The sequence below is a fragment of the Bos taurus genome, chromosome 23, assembly GCF_002263795.3.
Source record: "Bos taurus isolate L1 Dominette 01449 registration number 42190680 breed Hereford chromosome 23, ARS-UCD2.0, whole genome shotgun sequence".
Classification (NCBI taxonomy): Eukaryota; Metazoa; Chordata; class Mammalia; order Artiodactyla; family Bovidae; genus Bos; species Bos taurus.
Window position 1 is genome coordinate 37,431,905 of NC_037350.1, and position 19,997 is coordinate 37,451,901.

General features: G+C 39.7%; 1 protein-coding gene across 6 annotated transcripts in view; it reads right to left on the minus strand.

The window, feature by feature from the left end:
* The window catches only part of CDKAL1 (CDK5 regulatory subunit associated protein 1 like 1), a 739,806-nt gene that overhangs the window by 699,293 nt on the left and 20,516 nt on the right, over positions 1–19,997 (minus strand). For 3 of the 6 annotated variants that reach the window (XM_059880369.1, XM_005223766.5, XM_059880370.1), the window contains exons 1-4: positions 12,836–12,918; positions 11,972–12,015; positions 4,452–4,626; positions 3,119–3,231 (exon numbers count right to left, since the gene is read on the minus strand). In XM_059880369.1, the coding sequence (XP_059736352.1) occupies positions 3,119–3,231; positions 4,452–4,621 (283 nt within the window). In that variant the 5' untranslated portion in view covers positions 4,622–4,626; positions 11,972–12,015; positions 12,836–12,918. Of the gene's footprint in view, positions 1–3,118; positions 3,232–4,451; positions 4,627–11,971; positions 12,030–12,835; positions 12,919–19,997 lie in introns of those variants that run through there. The other 3 variants (XM_059880367.1, NM_001192691.1, XM_059880368.1) reach the window with 3 other exon arrangements.

A 19,997-nucleotide genomic window follows, 5' to 3' on the forward strand; every position in this document is an offset into this window, starting at 1 on the left:
AGGCTCTTCAGCCCATGGGATTCTCCAGACAAGAATACTGGAGTGGGTTGTTATGTCCTTCTCCAGGGGATCCTCCCAACACAGGAATCAAAACGCAGTCTCCTGCATTGCAGGTGGATTCTTTACCAGCTGAGCTACCAGGGAAGCCCATTTTAGGTCTACATTTGATTAATTATAAGCTATTAAGAAATAATTTTTTTATAAACTCCCATTATTTCACAATAACAAAAGAGACCACTGGCATAGGCATCCAGAAATCATTCATATATCTAACTAAATGAGAGATTTCCTGTAGAGATTTCCTTATTAAATGTCCTACTGAAGATAATGCTTATATTTTCTGGGCCTATAGCATCTAGACAAGCATGAAAAGTGGTCCTAGTGTCTACTGCACTCAAGCCAGACTAAACTGAAACCGATTACAAATTTCTGAAATGGGTAAAATCAAAAACATATAAAATTAATAAAAATATGTATCAGTAACACAGACATATAAAATAAACCACATTAAGAAAAATAAATTTCATATTTAAGTGATTGGTTCCTTAATGTTCCCTTTTTAGTATTCCCAAATGAGAAACCAAAATTAGGTGTGCATAACAAAGCTTAACATTCTGTGTAAACACATTAAGACTGTTAACTTTATATAGAAGAGTACTGTTATAAGATTTTTTAAAAATGCTAATAGACAGAAACATTAAAATATGTTGGATATTTAATATCACATAGGAAAATGGCAACCCACTCTAGTATTCTTGCCTGGAGAATCTCATGGACAGAGGAGCCTGGTGGACTACAGTCCATGGGGTTGCAAAGAGTCGGACACGACTGAGCGACTAACACGCACACACACAGGATAAATCAAACTTTGAATTTTTTTTAATGTTTCAGGAAATTACCTTTAAAGTGATTTCCTTAATTTTCAAATGCACCATCAGAATGTATTAGACAAGTCTAGGCTAAATTATATAAAAATTACTAATGAACACAGAGAAGTGATTCTAAAAGCAGATTTTGAGTGTGTTTTTTTTTACCTGTTTTAAGACTGATTTCGCTCTCTAAACAATGGTATCAAAAACAAAATTAATGACATATGACCATTTACTTATTGAAGGAAACAAAGCTATGAAAGGAGTTAACTTTCCAATCTTCCCTACTCCTAACATCTGCATTGAACCTAGGACCAGCCAATTACACATGCAAAAGCAAGTTGCTATGTGATAAAGACTAGCGGTCAAAAGCAGTGTTTTGGAGTAATGCAGGACATTCAGGTTTGATTCCTGGGTCGGGTAGGTCTCCTGGAGAAGGAATGGCAACCCACTCCAGTATTCTTATCTCTGTCCATGCGCATGGACAGAGGAGCCTGGAGGGCTACAGTACATGGGGTCGCAAAGAGTTGGACATGACTAAGCAGAGCACAAGCAAGATAACACAAATAAAGCATTGGGCCACTGCCTGTCACAAAGCACTCAAACTATGTTCCCATCTAATACACATACAAGAGAAACAGAGATGTGTGCGCGCCAGTTAGTATGCCTACGTATTTCCTAACTCTGCGGAGAGGACCTAGAAGCACTGATACTTCATGGTGGCAATGAGCACACCTAGTGCCCAGGTCTTTGGTCTGGTTCTAAACACTAGTCTCCTAATGAAAAGGGTCAGGATTTCTCGAAAAAGTGGTTGCTTCTGAGGCTGGGAAAGGGAAAATACAAGACTAGAACCTCCTGTGGTGCCAGACAATAAGGAAGTGATCAGAAAGCAAGGGGGGCATGTCTGAAAGACACAGGCACCAGCCTGATGAGGTCCTGTGGCCAAAGCTGGAAAAATACAAGCAACGACATGATGACAGCACCGAACTAGAACCTGTAGAATAAATATCCATGAGTCCATACTGATACAAACAAGTAGCATGGTGGCAAAAGGACAGCGCTTCCTTACAGAAGAAAGTGTGTACGCTCAGTCGCCCAGTTGTGTCCAACTCACTGTAGCCCACCAGGCTCCCCCTGTCCATGGGATTCTCCAGGCAAGAATACCGGAGTGGGTTGCCATTTTCTTCTCCAGAGGATTAGAAGAATTCAAGCTATTAAATGTGGGAGGAAAGAAAATAGAAAACCACCACTACGCAACTATCACAGTAACAACTGTTGCAGACGAGATTCACCAACAGACACTAAAATTAGGATGCAAAAGGTTGAGGAAACACAGGATATTTATTGGTTACAGTGAGAAAAATAACTCAGAAGAGAAATCTGGCAGATAAGGGTTAGTGTACTAACATCATAAAGCCCGTGACGTGATGCACCGAGAAGGATACAAGAACACTTGCATGCTCCTCTTGCCAGAAATGCATTAATTACCTTATTCTAACCATGAGAAACTAGCAGACAGACCTAAGGTGATGGGCATTCTACAAAATGATTCTCTTTCAGAAGAGTCAAGGTCATAAAAAAATGAGAAAAAAATTGAGAAACTGGCACAGATTGGAGGAAATTAAGGAGACATTCCAAATAAATGAAAGGTGAGATCTTAGATTGGATCCTGGAACATAAAAAGAATGTAAGTGGGAAACCTGGCAAAATCCAAACAAGCTCTGTCGTTTAGATAATAGTATTGCACTAATGCTCACTTCCCAGTGAATTATACCAAAACTACATAAGATATAAAAGGCGTACAGAAACATAATTTTGCCACTTTTCTGTCAGTCCAAACTTATTTCAAAATGAGGAGTTTTTATTTTTCTTTTTTTAAATGAGATATATAGTCACCCCTCAGCACTTGCAGGGGACTGGTTCCCAGACCTGCGGCCGATATCACAATCCACATATCCCCAAGTGCCGCACCTGGCTCTCCTATTGGAGAGCTCAACATCCCAGGACTCAACCAGCCCCAGACTGTCAGTCCAGTAGCATATGCACTGGCAAAGGGCCCCAGATGAGTGTGGCACACAGCTCAAAGCCACGTTGCTCAAGAGTCTAGACAACATACTAGCATTTTATTTTCTCTTAAAATCATTAAGTCATGCTAAAATATCCTTTAGTTGCTGAAGCTAGAACTTATATCTCTAAAAACCTTGGCTTTAAAAAATGTAATCAATAAAACACATTACGTATCTCATTACCTGTAATTTTATATCCATAAGCAGCCAGTTGTCCAGCCATGTATTCTCCATCTGAATTATTATGAGAACAACCCCAAGTTCGTATCCAAATTTTCTGTATGCCTGGAATAGTGCTGTTAATCAATTTTAAAAAATAAGCCTCATTAAGGGATTTTTTTAAAATAAAAAGCACTAATTTCTGGGCATATTATGCAAAAACACTCACTGCATTCTATTCATAAGCTATTCATTAAATGTACCAACTTAACACATAATGTTCTGTTACACCAAAAGTCTAAAATCAAGATAAAATAACAGTATAAAATTCTAAGACTCTTTTTCTATGTAAAGAATACCTTTTCTCCAAGTTGTGTTTTAAGTTCAATACTACTAAATACTACCACTAAGTTCAATTCCTGGAAAGGTACAAACAAATAACAATAGCACAGAAGATGGTTCTAGCAGCAAAAGCAAATAAGGAAAACCTAAACACATCTGAAGGCCACTATATACTAATCACAATCTTCATAACTTAGATAGAAATAACTCAATCAAAATGAAAATCTGTCACCCTACAGCACTATTAATAATAAAAGTATTCCACATATAAAAAGAGTTCTAAAAAAATGTAATTTTTAGAAAGGGAATAAAAGGACTTTCAACTTGGATTGCCCTAAATAATTAACAACTAAGAAGACATTACCTTTAACGATATGGTCAAGAAAAAGTTAATAAATTTCAGGTATTAAGCAAATTTAAATTCACAGACTTTATGACTCTGTTCCAAATAACCAAATGCATCAAAGTTTTCAAGTTTACTAGATATACAAATATAAGCATATTAAAACTGCATAATCCTTTCTGGCTAGGTTGTAAAACTGCATAATCCTTTCTGGCTAGGTTGTATTAGAATTTTACTAGACATCTAATAGTATAAACAGCACAAGAATTTGTGTCAAAAGTGTTTAGTTGATTCATAAGTACTTTAAATTTGCTAAGAAAAACCACATGCCCAAACCACCACGATCTCATAAGAATCACAAATTCCAATAAAAATTTTAATGTGGAAGTAACAAGAACATACCAACCACAGTGATATCAAAGAGATCTGGTCGGAGGAGGGTGGGAGGCAGGGTGATCTATCTTTGTGCCAAATACTGCCCTAGGCCAATATGCAGTTTGACATCTTTAATTAATGACTTTGCTAAATATAACCATTCAAATTTAAAAAACCCTACATATTTCCTTTCAAAACTTCAAAGATTCTTTTAAAAGATACGTTACGTGCATCACATACAGTAGTGTCAGCCTCTCCCATGGTACGGTACTGAATATAATCTCAAAAGCAGCTTACCTATCACTTGGGGGACTGTTTTCCTCTTGCAGATACTTTTGGGTATTTCGCCTTCGCACCTTTGGAACAACGTGCTTTCTCGAAAAATGCCTGTCTTGCGGCTTTGAATCTTCTTGCGACACAATATCTTCTATGTCATTCAGGAATGTATCACAGGATGCAGAAGGCATTTTCTCTATCATATAAACAAGTTATAAATGATACAGGCATGAGTCCTCAGAACATCTGTTTAACATATCACCTATGAAATATTCTTGCCAAACTTGAATCTAATAAAGCCTTTAGATTTTAACTTCAACTTTACAGAAAATACAAGAGATACTGAAAAACAAGAAACATCGGATAAATCAGATAAATCTTACTGAGTGGGACATAAAGTACAGGAAAAGAGATTTAACATTACCAGCAATCAGAGACATACAAACTAAACCACAATGAGATATCACTACAAATCTGTAACATACCACAGCATGCATCAGTTCAGTCGCTCAGTCGTGTCTGACTCTTTGCAACCCCATGAATTGCAGCATGCATACCACCTGTCAATTACAGGCCTCCTCCCTCCCCAGGTGCAGCAATGGCGCACGTGACCCACGCCTGCCAGAGTAATTCACCCTGAGCCATAAAGACCGGCTCAGGGTTGGACCTAACAAGCCCAGTCAGTCACAATCACCACGAGGACTTCCATGCCAGTGCTAACTTCTCTTTCACTGAAGTGGCTCAGTTAGGAGGATGTCAACTTGAGGCTACTGGGGGGCCATCCTGCCTGCCACAAAGCAGAAGACTACCCAAGGCAGGAAGTCTTATAAGAGCTGGAGAGACGAGATCCTTGAGCAGCGGGATCCAACCAATGCCTGAAGCCAGACATAGCCCTGCTCTGCCCATTCATGTGAGCTCAGGAATTCCGAGGCTTAAATTCATTTGAGCTGGGCTTTCTGCTCTTGCCAACAAGAGCCCTGGCTGACTCAGCACACTGCTGCTGCTGCTAAGTCGCATCAGTCGTGTCCGACTCTGTGCGACCCCATAGACGGCAGCCCACCAGGCTCCCCCGTCCCTGGGATTCTCCAGGCAAGAACACTGGAGTGGGTTGCCATTTCCTTCTTCAATGCATGTAAGTAAAAAGTGAAAGTAAAGTCGCTCAGTCGTGTCCAACTCTTAGCGACCCCATGGACTGCAGCCTACCAGGCTCCTCCATGCATGGTATTCTCCAGGCAAGAGTACTGGAGTGGGGTGCCATCGCCTTCTCTGACTCAGCACACTAGGGAAGGTGAAATGAACTAAGTTTCTCCCAAACTGGTTCTATGAACTATCAGGGAAAAACTAGTTCTGTGGTCAAATAAATTTGGAAAATTCTGCCTCTCACAGACTCCCAGTATGTGTGTGCATGCATGTATGTGTATACTATGGAGCAAGGGCTGGGAAGAACTACAGTAAAGAAACAAACTCATTTATCTTAGAAACTTTCTGAAAATTAATTTCTCATGGATTGCCTCTTCATGAGGCTGTAGATGGTACTGAAAACAGGAGGCGTGAGTGAAGCCCACCCTCAGATCCCCTCCCACATTCCGCAGACAGAAGACTGCATTCTCTTAATAGGAAATGGTTCTTTGCCCACATACCAACCTGTTACTAGGAACTACCCACCCCTCTAAGAACAACCCCTCTATTCTAACCTGCTTGAGCACAGAATTCTAGTCATGCTCCTCCCTACCTAATCACTAATTGTATACGGGTACTGTTATTTCTCCCATTTAAAAAACAAAAAACCTTATCATGGCCTCGCTTCCTCTACCTACTGTCTCTATCACATTTCTATCCTTTAAAACTCCTTGCAAGAACTGTCTCCAGTTTCCCCCTCCCAGTTTCTCATATGCCAGGCTTTCACCCCCACCATCCCAAAACTGCCAACCTGATTTCAGTGACTCCAACAATCTACGGAACGGTCACCTCTCAGCCATCTCATGTGATCCTACCAGCGGCACTTGACACTACTGACCCTTCGTTCCCTCAAGATATCTTCTTCCCTGGCTTTTGGGATCCCACACGCTGAGTTCTCCTCCTACCGCATTAGCCACTCCCCAAGTTTCCATTGCCCGCTCCTCATCTCTCCAACTTCTCAAGGTCAGAACCCCCCCAGGGCTCCGTTACAGGACGTCTTCTCTTCTTTAGTTACAGGCGCACCCTAGGTGATCTCATCCAGCCTTGTGGCCTTGAAATACTAACTATATACTTATATAACCAGCCCCAGGCCTCCCCTGAACTTCAGACTCAGATGTCCATCCAACTGCCTACTCAACACCCTGCTTGAATGGCTAAGAGTTACTTCAAACTTAAAATCAAGAACAGAACTCCTGATTCTCTCCCCACCTGACCCCATCTGCAGCCAGGAGGATCACACAGATCCCCCCACGACTTTCTCCATCTCACTGAAAGGCAATACCAACCTTCTAACCTCTCAGGCCAAAAATCCTGGAATCATCCCTGACTCCTCTTTCCTTCACCCTAAGTCCAATACATCAGCAAAATCCCATTGGCTTGAGCTTCCAAATATATTCAGAATCTAACCATTTCTGACCATACCCTGTTACATTCTTGGTCCCAACATTAACTCTCGCCTGGATTACTGTCATAGTCACCTGCTTCTACCCTCAATTCCCAAAGGAACCTTGCTGCACAATAAGCCAGGGATCCCTCTAAAACCTAAGTTCATCTCAGGTTTCTGATCAAAACCTTCCATTGGTAGTCTATCTCAGAGTAAAAAGCCCAGAGTTAAAATCGCTACTAAGTTATATAAGGACAGGGGCTTCCCTGGTGGTTCAGTGGTAAAGAATCCAGAATCCACCTGCCAATACAGGAGACACGGGTTCAATCCCTTGTCCAGGAAGATTCCACAAGACTTAGCCACAGGACATGATACACTGGTAAGAACCACCTAGGTCCAAGGTAGCAGAAGATCCAACTTCCAGTGGGCCCTGAGCCTCATACGCTCACTGTACTACATCAGCACACTAAGTGACACAGCCACTGCACGGCAGAGCAGAGCTAACTGTGAAAGGCTGAAGTGAAGTGAAGTCGCTCAGTCGTGTCTGACTCTTTGCAATCCCGTGGACTGTAGCCTACCAGGCTCCTCTGTCCATGGGATTCTCCAGGCAAGACTACTGGAGTGGGTTGCCATTTCCTTCTCCAGGGGATCTTCCCGACCCAGGGATCGAACCCAGGTCTCCCACATTGCAGGCAGACGCTTTAACCTCTGAGCCACTTTAGAGTAGCCCAATTCCTGGAAATCTCCACCCCTTCCCCAAAATAAGTGGAATAATCCTCTTGCTCATTAGCCTATGAAATTAGAGGCTGGTGGTTTAGTAGCTAAGTCATGTCCAACTCTTGGGACTCCATGGACTGTAGCCTGCCAGGTTCCTCTGTGCATGGATTTCCCAGACAAGAATACTGCAGTGGGTTGCCATTCCCTTCTCCAGGGGATCTTTCCAATCCAGGGATCGAACCCAGATCTCCTGCATTGCAGATTCTTTACTGTCTGAGCCACTGGGGAAGCCCTGAGACCAGGTATGTGATTTCGATTAAAAGACTGTGGGTTCAAGTCCCGTCTGGGTTCTGGCAAGGTTTGGGTCCCAGGCTGTGGATTCAAGTCCCATCTGAGGTGCACAGTTTCAACTGCACTCAGACACATGGGCTTCCTGGCTAGTTCATACCCACCAGGCACACACTCATCTCAAGGTCTTGGTCATGCCTGGCATGCCTTGAAACCCTTTGGAACTCTGTCCAAATGTCACCAGTGAGGTCCTTCTGAACAACCCCCACCTCACCATGTACACGCACCCCCTGTCCCCATCCCCCCAGCCTCGCTTTCGTGCCATAGCACCTCCCCACACGCTTAGACACTACAGAGGAGCAAACCTGCCACCAAAAATGTCTCTTTGCATGTGGGTTATTTTGAGCTGAAGACAAATCAAGGCCAAGAAGAAACTTTGACCCTCCTTCTAACTGCTAAAAGAATGTAAAGAGAAGACATGTTTCAGGAAGGGAGGCAATCCCCATAGATAACTATAGTATGAACTATGTGCACAGATGGGGAGCAACCAGGCAAAGTCTGTCTGTTAAAACTGTTACCAAACATTTGCTTTTCCATCTCATGGCAACTGCCTTCCTCCCCTTTGAGGTCCCAAACCACTACCCCCAAGATCTTTTGTCTTTAGCTGAAAACAATATTTAAGGTAAGAGTTTCAGCCATTTTGGCAAGTTACTCAGTTTCCCTGGGTCTGTCCCATGTATGTTAAAGTGTTAGCTGATCAGTCATGCCCCACTCTTTGCAATCCCATGAACTATAGCCTGCCAGGCTCCTCTGTCCATGGAGGAGAGGAGTAGGTATCCACTCATTCTTCTCCAAGCCAGAATACTGGAATTGGGTAGCCATTCTCTTCTCTAGGGAATCTTCCCAACCCAGGGACCAAACCCAGGTCTCCCCCATTACAGGCAGATTATTACCCACCAAGTCACTAGGGAAGCCCATGTACACATGCCACATGCTACTACACTTTTGTCTGAGAACTGTAGAGGAAAATTTCTTCCTCCACCACAGTACCTTCATCATCTTATTACTCTCTCTTTCTACTAGGATATATACTCCGGGGCTGGGGAGGTTTCTGAGTGTTTTGTTCACTGCTTCATCCCAGGTGGTGCCTAAACTACCTAGCTCACTGCAGCTTCTCAAAAAAAATTTTTTTAAACTGTCCACAACCCAGTCTACAAAATATGGTCCCTCTGCCACCTCCCACTCTGCCCCAACTGTAATAACCTTCCCGACATTCTCCAAGCAGACCAAGCTAGTTTCTGACTCAGGGCCTTCACACTTGCTCTTCCTCTGTCTGGAATATCATCCCCAGATATTTGGATGGCTTGCTGCCTACTCCTTTACTCAAATAACACCTCCTTGGAGAGGGCTTTTCCTAACGACCTTATCTAAAATAACCACACACTGATCAGGCATCCCACACACTCTCACCAGCCTCTAACTCCACTTTATGCTTCATTTCCCTTCATCACACTTACCTGACTCCATATATATAACTGTTTGTGTCTTTCTCACTACAGTGTAAGCTTCAGAACAGAGGCACCCTGTCTTTTTTACCACTATATCTACAACGCTTGTAACAATGCCTAGCACACAGCAAGTGCAGAATATTTGCTGAATGAAAGGATGAATAAATCTTTGTTTAAGCTGAACTTAGCTAGTCTTTCTATAACACAGAAGGAAATTCTCACACTAGATGGGAGAAGTCCAGAGGAGTTAGAAGATTTGTCCACTGACAACTAGAACTGGACCCTCTTTCAACACCAAGCTCTCCCCAGATGACTCCGTTTCACTGGCAAAGCACAAATAATGCAAGAGTCTGAGATGACCCTAAGAAAGAAAAACATTCCAGAAAAAAAAATGGGCAAAGGAAAAACTGGCAACACACTTAAGCAAGTCAAATAGCCATTAAGCATAGGAAAGAATGCTCAAACACACTAAGGGCCTGAGCTTAAACAAGAAATTATTTTCCATCTACCCCACTGATAACAAAGACTGACAAAAAACCAACTGTTAGCTAAAAGCATGGTAGAACTGCCATACCCTTTCTGAAGGGCAATCTAGCAATACATATCAAACTTTAACACATATATGTCCTTTAGCCCAGCAATTCCATTTCTAGAAATTCACTCTAGAGAGACAAAAGAGACAAATATAAAATGCAGAGGTTCCTAAACTTGGCTGCATATCATAAACACCTGAATAAACTCACCTATCACTATTAACAAGCTTTTTACTTCCAACAAACCGGTAAAGTGAATTGTTAGCCTTCAGAAAACATTAAATAAGTGAATAATAATGAAAAGTGTGAGATAGTAGTTTTGATAGTAGAAAGCAAGATAGTAGTTAAGTGCTACAGAATGAATCATATAAAGTTCTCTCTCAAAGGCAGAGAAAATCAGTTTGATAAAGGAAATAAAAACAAAGTGAAAAAGGAGACATGGAAAAAGATGACAAATAGATAGTATATTTGGCTATTTACAGAGGTGATTTATTAGGAGAGCTTTTATAACAGCAAATACTGAGGCCCCATTTTGAATTAGAATCTCCAGAGTGGAATTTAAGGGTGGCTATGTAAAACCTGTCCAGGTGATTCCACTATACATCCCACTGAGAACCACTGTTCTCCTAGGAAAGTTCTCAGTTGATGTTCATTATAGTCACCTGGGGAGCTATAGAAAATTATCAACAACAAAATCATCAACTAGTTCATGCTCTAGTTGAATCAATCTCTAGAACTCAGCCTAGCCATCAATATTTTTTAAAACTTTCCAGTAAGTCTCATGTGCTGCCACAGTTGGGAACGAAAGTCCTACACCCATAGTTTTTATAGTATGGTTCCCACACCAGCACAATTAAGTGTCACTAGAGAACTTCCTAGAAACAAACTCTTGGGTCCCCCTCCAAACCAACTGAATCAGATACTTGGAGTAAAGCTCAGCAATCTTTAACAAGCCCTCCAGGTGATTTTGACATGCACTACAGTTTGAAAATCACTGTCCTGGAGTTGTTTGTTTGTTTGTTTTTTCATAAAAATCATCTAGAATGCCTGTCAAAAACACGTCACCTAGTCAGCTGATTTTCTAAAAGGGTGCCAAGAATATTCAATGAGGAAGAGTATGCTTTCAAAAAATAGTTTTGGAACAACTTGATGGCTACATGCAAAGAATAAAGCTGGATTGCAACTTCACATCATAAACAAAAATTAAATTGATTACAGGCCTAAATTTAAGAAATACTATAAAACTCTTATAAGAAATCATAGGTATATGTGTTTCTGACATCTTTCTTATGACACCAAAAGAACAACAAAGGAAAAGATACTGGACTTAAAACTTTCATGCTTCAAAGAACACCATCAAGAAGATACATATTTGCAAATATGTATCTTCTCCAAAGAAGATATACAAAGGGCCAGTAACATGAGATGTCAACATCATTAGCTATCAAGGAAATACAAATCAAAACCACAAGACACTTCTCACACACTAAGATGGCTAAAATAAAAAAGAATAGTGTTGCTGAAGAAGTAGATTAGATCAACCAGAGAGAAAAAGAATAGAATTTCTCCTAATTGGAAAAGGTGATGGACCGAGCCTTAAGGAACTCCAAATTTACCTACCAAACAGAAGAGAAACCTCCTATAATGGAGATCAAGAAGCAGTCACCAAATGAGAAAAATCAGTGGGTCACAGAACGAAAATGAAGACAGTATGTCAAACAGGTGGACATGGTCAGTGCTGCTTAAGGCAAGTGATGAAAGCTTGAGTAAAATGAGTGAAAATGTTTCTTGGATTTAGTGATATGGAGATCTTAGCGTTTCCATATAATGATGGTGACAAAATCACTAAGAAATTAAAATTAGGCTACCTCTTTGCATATTACATTGGGTAAATATCACTCCCAACATAAAAGTTTTAAAATAAACGAGTACCTTGATTATTTGCAATTAGTCTCAAATCGTCTTGAAAGATGAGTCTGGAAAATAAAAACTGTTTAGAAAAGAAAGTTCGCAACAAGTTTACAAAACCACAGTAAGGCCTCTAAAACTACCTAAAAGGGATTACACTCTATAAATGCTGTTTATACAGCAAGGTTACCGGTGTTCTGTACCACTCCCAATTTCTTACTGATTAGGACTGGTATGTTGACATCTGCCACATTTGCTATGACTGAGATCCAGCGTATGGCCCTAGTAATAAATACTATCCGGCACTACAATACGTCAGCGTGATCCAGTAGTAATACTACTACAAAACAGAGCAAAGAAGTAGGTATCCGTATCACCCGACACCAAAAGACACGTGTTGTCCCAAGATTCAGAGACAGGTTTCACCAGTAAACAAGAAAGAAAAGTGAAAAATCAAGACACCTGCTCTTCAGACCAATTTCAGTTTAAATTTTTATTGAGATGCAGCCTTGTGAAAGCATGGTAACTGTAAAAGCCTTATCCCGTCCCACGAACTCACTAACGCAGAAAGTGGGAGAACGGAGGAAATTAAATTTTATAGTAAGCAACGAGATCTCTTAAGTACTCCTAACAGTCCTGCAGCACCTAAGGCTAAGGTCCCGGTCCTCACTTCAGGCAACGCTGCTTCCCAATGCTCCCAACCCAGCTGGTAAGTTTTCTTTCAATTTCGAAACAAACCAGCGAACGGCCAAGAGAAGGACTGAAACTAGGGGAACAAGGCTTTGCCATAAAAGGAGCTTTGGTCAAACTCTGCCCCACACTGATCCACCCGCCACCCTTACCCAGCAGTCGGGAAATAACAAGCCAACCAAAAGTAACAGAACCTACACGCCACTCTCCGGAAACTGCAGACTTTAGCTGGAGCTCGCCATGACACGTACGTGCCGCCACATTTATGTACGCATGCTCGCAGACGGCGGCCTGGAGAGGTCAAACTACATCGGCGCCGAACGTGCGCGTTCAGGTTTAACCGATTACACTTAACAATTCCTTTGACGGCAGGAGGGAGAAGACCTTCAAGACATAGAGTTCTTAGAATCGTTTAATAGCTAACCTCCCCGAGCTCTTCCCTGCAGAAGGAAATGGTAGCCCATTCCAATATACTTGCCTGGGGAATTCCATGGACAGAGAAGCCTGGCGGGTTACATACACTCTGTGGGGTTGCAGAATGGGACACGACTGAGCCACTGAGCATGCATACATGCCTGAGCTCTTACTACTGTGGGACACTGTGTTCAACGCTTTATATAAACATTATCTCCCCATTTATTTATTGTTATTTTACAGAAGAGGAAGCTAGGAGTTTAATTACTTGTCCAAAATAACTGTGCTAGGGGTGACTGTCCTCCATACTCAATCCGACTCTGCCGGACTCCAAAGAACCTGCTCTTTTCATTACATTTTCCCAGCTTCCTCAGCCTTTTCTGAAAAGAGATCGTGTTAACGAAAATGGAAAAGGGTAAAGAAAGAACAGCTGCATTAAACTTAATATAGATCATTTAACACCAAGCAAGGGTTTTTGTTGTTTTTTGTTTTTGTTTTTGTTTTTTAACGGTCAGAAGACAGTTTAGGAGTTTGGCGTAAAAAGAGAATTTTAATAAGGGGTATGTAAGATTCTGACTTGGTTACCTTTTACATGAATTATCTCACCTTATTCTTTACCCTAGACATCGTATTTGACCTTGTTTACCAGAAAAGCATCTCCACTATAGAAGACAATAGGCCACGAACAGGAATTCAGAGTTACGTCTGACTCTGGGTTTCACAGTGATTTGGAGTTATTGCCTCATTTTGTAAATACCTTTCCTAGTGCAACTCCCTCCAGTTAAAATGCCACACTTTGTTCATGCTAATCTATAAAAAAAATTCTAAATTGTGACGTAAGGTCCATGGAAGTCTTTACCCAAATGAATTAGAATTGTGTGTTATGTTGCCCCACCTCTTTCTCTAGACCAAAAGTGGGCCTTGGCTCATCTTCTTCTTGGTGGTAATCCCACTGCCTAATACATCATCTTGCACTTAATAGCCTCTCAATAAACATATGTGGGGTGAAGGAATGAGTGCACCCCTTCTCTGCAAGATCTAAGTTCAATCAAAGAAAGTGTATTGAGTGCATGCCATGTGTCCTCAAGCAAGATGATGCTGGATGATAGGGTTAGAAAGGAAAAAAGACAACTCCCTACCACTCTTTGAGGCTACTACAAGGATATAGCTTCAGTAAAGAAGAGCAATCCCTATCGAAGATGGATGCAAGGGGCCTGTGGGTACAACAGGGAGGTTCCTTCTCTTACATGAGGAAATCAGTACTTGCCCCTGGGATGCCATGAGAGTATTCCAGACTCGGAAGACAATTCCAGTGAGGGCAAATACATGGGGGCCTAAAACTATAAACTGTTATATATTATAAAAGCAAAAAGAGTAAAGCTGGGTGATAGCAGAAAAGGCTGAAAAGGAAAGTGCAGGGACCAGATTAAGGTGAGCTTTGTTTGCTAAAATTAAGACATTAGACTTAATCCTGGTTGTATTGGGTAGCATGAAAGTACCTGAGCAAGAGGCTGGGTTTGAGGACATTTCAAACATGAAGAAACAGTGAAAAGCCTAAATGAAATCGTTGGCTGTGAGCAATGGGAAAATGAAATGAGAAGACAGAAGAGATTTTGAGAAGGTAAAATGAGCAAGACTTAGAGATTGATAGGTGTAAAAGAGAGGATACAAGGATGTTTCCAAGTTTGGGAATAAAGCAGCTGACACTAGCACTTCTTGGGTGAAATCTGTCTCTTTAAGGCACTCAATCTGAATCATTTGAAAAGCCAGTGACACTACTTCTAGGAATTTCACTTATGGAAATGCTCACGGGTACACAAAATGACATATGTGCCAGATTAGTCTTTGAAAGCAAAAGACTGAAAACTCACTGGCTTCTCAGTAGGGAATAGGTTAAATATCTTTACAGTATCTATACAGCTCTTGAAAAAGAACAAGGTTATTTTTAATGCACTATCTATTCTTTTTTAAACTTATTTTTAATTGAAGGATAATTTCTTTATGCACTATCTATTCTATGCACTATCTATTCTTAAGTGGAAAAAGGGTGTGTGAATATAGCTATAACTACAGTTTTATACATGTATAAAATCTCTGGTAGGATGTATAAATAATTGGTAATAGAATCATGTCTCTAGGAAAAGATACTGAGTGGCTAAAGGAAGATTTGCTTTTCCCTGTATGTTATTTTATACCTTTCATTTTTGGACCATGCAGATGTATTATTTATTCAAAAAGTAAATGGATGGATTTTATAAATAAAATTAAAATGACATTTGATAATTTATTATTTACTGGTTTATCTGTTTACATTGTATTTTTTTATGAACATTTAAATTTCAAATCTTTTTATTATGTTAAGATGTACATAACATAAAATTTACCATTTTAACCATTTTTAACTATACAGCTCAGTAAGTAGCAGCAGCAGCAAGTAGCATTCAGTACCTTCACACTTTTAGACAACCATCTATCTCCAGAACTTTTTCATCTTCCCATACTGAAACTCTCTACCTATTAAACAATAACTCCCTAATCCCCATTTTCCCCAAACCCTGATGACAACCATCCTACAGAATTTGTTTGTATGAGTCTGACTACTATAGTTTCTTCATATAAGTGGAACCATGCAATATTTGTCCTTTTGTAACTGGCTTATTTCACTTAGTCTTCAAGGTTCATCCATGTGGCAGCATGTCAGAATGTCCTTTCATTTTAAGGGTAAATATTATTCCATTTATGTGTATAACACATTTTGTTTATAAATTTAAATATTCATGCTTTGTATCTCAAATTAGCTTTTAAACTTCCTAAGAAGAGACACTCCATATTGTTATTGTTTTTCCAGCCAACAATATAATATTAAAATATTGTATTTTTATTGCTTTATAAAGGATTGGTGGTAGACAAACCAGTTGGTGTATAAAAAGATACATTAAAAATGCAACTGAGCCTATAAAATAATTGTAAAAGCTAACATATTTTGAGAGTTTACACGTGCCAGTAACCACCCTAAGTCCTTTATGTGAATTATCAAATGTATTCTTTACAATGACTCCATAAGTAATTCTATAAATTAGGAGTACTAGTATTAGTCTCATTATCCCCTTTTTACAGAGAAAACTAAAGGTTAGGCAGTCCAACTTTAGGTTTTTGTGCTTGTTTCAACTCTATATAAATAACTCAGAAGAAAGAAACTATATACTTTCATTTAAAATGCAAAATTTCAAATAAAGAAAATCACTGGAGAAAAAAATAAAAGAATGAAAAGGGAAATATGGAATAAAATTATAAACCTTCAGAGTGATTAACTCAATCTTTTAATGTTATTCTTCACAGTGAAAATTGAAGAGAAAATGTGGGCAATAATGAAGGTAGAGAATTCTTACTATCTCAGCCACTAATGAAGAAAGAAGGAATAAAATATGAAACTTATAAAAATTTAGGAGCCATAATTTAAATTTAGTTTATGATTTGAGCAATTAGCTGGCATACTTATAAATTTGCTCCAATCAGTATCTCTTTATGATAAATGAATCATGCATTTAATTCACTCTTGAAAAATGATAATAAACATATGTGAAATTTTCTGTGTAGAATATCAGATAAGTTTAGTAGAAGGAAATTTAAAATGAATTAATCTATTTATATATAAGCATATGTTCTCAACTTTTAAAGTTCAGCAGGTCAACATGTATTATGCAAATATATTATTACGTATGCTACCTTCCCACCACATGTGGTAGAAAGCTAACTGTGATTTCTTAATGACAGAAGAATAAGGGGACACATGAAAATTAATTCTAGACCCAGGGATTTTGATTGGGTCTGATAAATTGTCAGGTAAATTTCCCAGCTGAATGCCATACAACTAAAGCAGTTTTTTAGTAAGAGTTTTCAGGTGTTTGTTTTCATAAGGGATTAAAAAATAGGAAATAAGGATATTATCACAATAGTCTAAATATGAAACCAAGAAGATGATGGTAGTAAAAACAGAGAATTAAAAAAGGATACAAGAATAGTCAAAAAAACATTCGTTCCAAATGGGTGAATGCTTCAATGTAGAGGATAAAAAAGGACACTGGTGTCCTTAAATAAATGAAAAAGTGAATGAGTGAAAGTTGCTCAGTCGTGTCTGACTCTGCGACCACATGGACTGTAGCCTGCCAGGCTCCTCTATCCAGGGAATTCTCCAGGCCAGAATACTGAAATGGGCAGCCGTTCCCTTCTCCAGGGAATCTTCCCAACCCAGGGATCGAACCCAGGTCTCCTGCAATGCAGGCGGATTCTTTACCATCTGAGCTATTTCATGTTAAAAACATGATGTGAAATAAATTAACCTGCTATTGTCTTTGGGCTAATGATGAATTTTCTCGGTGTAATCTAACCACTAGGGGTCAGAGTGCTATACTTCTAGTATCAGCTATCCTGTTCTATCAATTTACACAAATTGGTTTGGCTCAATTTTATAATTAATCTTATCTTTCCCTTCTCCCACTGTCACTGTGGGTGGTTGGGGGCTATTCTTGTGGCCCAGGCCAGAGTGATGAGATCACCACATTGCCTTGCCCCAGGGCAGGTAACCCATGCCAAGCCAGAGAGGATTCTGGGCTCTCAGTCAGTGGGAGAATCTACAGCTAGAACTTCAAGGGCCACCACGTGGACACCTGCCTGAGACCTGGGCTATTTCAGAGGAAAGTAGATCTGAGTGATGTAGGGAGACATCAAGAAATTGTAAAGACAGCTGTAAGCCCCCCACTTCCACATGCCTGGAGCTAGGTTTACTTCTGAGCTCTTCAGTTTTGTGAACAAGTAAATTCCCCTTTTCATCCCTAAAAATACTTTGAGCAGATGTCTTTCAATTGCAACCAAAAGAGTCCTGGCTAATCTTTTTTCCCCCTCTGGCTTCCTTGGTGGCTTAGATGGTAAAGAATCTGCCTGCAATGCAGGATACCCGGGTTTGATTCCTGGGTCAGGAAGATCCCCTCGAGAAGGGAATGGTAACTCACTCCGGTATTCTTGCCTGGAAAATCCCATGGACAGAGGAGCCTGGACAGTCCTTGGGGTTGCAAAGAGTCAGACACGACTGAGCGACTAACCCTTTCATAATCTTATTTTTACATATTCTCTTAGTTTTTAAACAATTGATATTGGTTGTCTAACTCCCTGATTGGAGAAGAGACATATGATATTTTCTCTATCCTTCTCTATCCTTTCTCTATCCTTCAGTAATATATGACTCAAATAACAAATTTATTGAGTTATATAATAATATATTTATTGAGTGTATACAGTATACCAAGAACTGTTTTAACACTCGGGGAAAAAATACAGACCAATATCTCATCCCTCTTCAGAGTCTATATAACAGCAAGTAGAGACAGACAATACATAATAAATATGATATAAATTAAAATTAGTATATTCAGAGGTGATAAAATAACCTCAAAATTGCTGCAGATTAAGGAGAACCAAGAGTGAGCACTGCAATTTTTAAAGATGGACTTGCAGTTTTTAAGCCTATATTGGTTGGGTTGTTGAGAAAAAGACCTTTAGGCAAAGCCTTCAAAAAGATAAGGAGGTTAGCAAAAAAAATGTGTGTGAAAGAGCATTCAAATAAAAGGTACCACCCAGGGGAAAGTCTCTAAGGAAAGCGCACACCTGTCATGTTCAAAAGATAGCAGGGTCCATCAGCAGATGAATGGATAAAGAGGATGTGATACCCACTCAGGCATAAAAAAGAATGAAGTTTTGCCATTTCCAACAACATAGATAAACTTGAAGAGTATTATGCTTCATGAAATAGGTGAGACAGAAAAAGACAAATACTGTACATTATCACTTACATATGAAATCTAAAAACTAAAACAAATGAGCAAATATAAAGAAACAGACAGATACAGAGAACAAACTAGTGGTTACCAATGGAAGAGGGAAGTGGAGGGACAAGACAGGAGTAGGGGATTAAGTGGTATAAACTGTTATGTATAAAATAAATGAGCTTCAAGGATATATTGTACAACACAAGGAATATAGCCAATATTTTATCATAACTATAAACAGTATGACCTTGAAAGATTGTGAATTGAAATTTTTCTGTGTTGTACACTTGTATTTTACATAGCACTGTAAGTCAACTATACTTCAATAAAAATAAATAAGTAAATTTTTGGAAAAAAGACAGAAGGAAGATAAGTGTGGTTGGAACAGAGTAAGTAATAAGATGTCAGAGATTGAACAAAACCAAACTACAAGTGTCTTCAGACCTTTGAGTTTTCAAGAAACGAGAGACTTTAGAGAGTTCCAAGAAGAGGGGCAGATGAAGAAGTTTGGTTAGAAAGCTGTTGAAATAACCCAGGGAGTCACTGATGGAATCCTAGACTAAGTCGGCATGAGTAGGGGGTGATAAAAAGTGGTTAGATTCTGGACATATTTGAGGACACAGTCCTTAGAATTTCCCGTGGGTTGATTTAGGGTATCAGGAGAAAAAATAAATAAAGGATGATGACTTCCAAGTTTGGGGCCTAGACTACAAGAACAATGAAATTGCTATCAATTGAAATGGAACAGACTGCCGAAGGAGGAGATCAGGAACTTGGGGTATTTTTGAATATGCTTAATTTTTTTTTTAATTTTAGATATTTTAAAGTTGTAAAATTATTATAATTATTTCATGTATAACCTTCACCTAGCTTCCCCAGAGGATAGCATTTTATATAACCAAAGTATAATCCCTGGTGGCTCAGACTACAAGCCATCTGCCTGCAATGCAGGAGACCCCGGTTTGATTCCTGGGCTGAGAAGATCCCCTGGAGAAGGGAATGGCAACCCACTCCAGTATTCTTGCCTGGAGAATTCTATGAACAGAGAAGCCTGACAAGTCATAGTCCGTGGGATTGTAAAGTGTCGGACACAACTGAGCAACTAACACATACCCACACAAAGT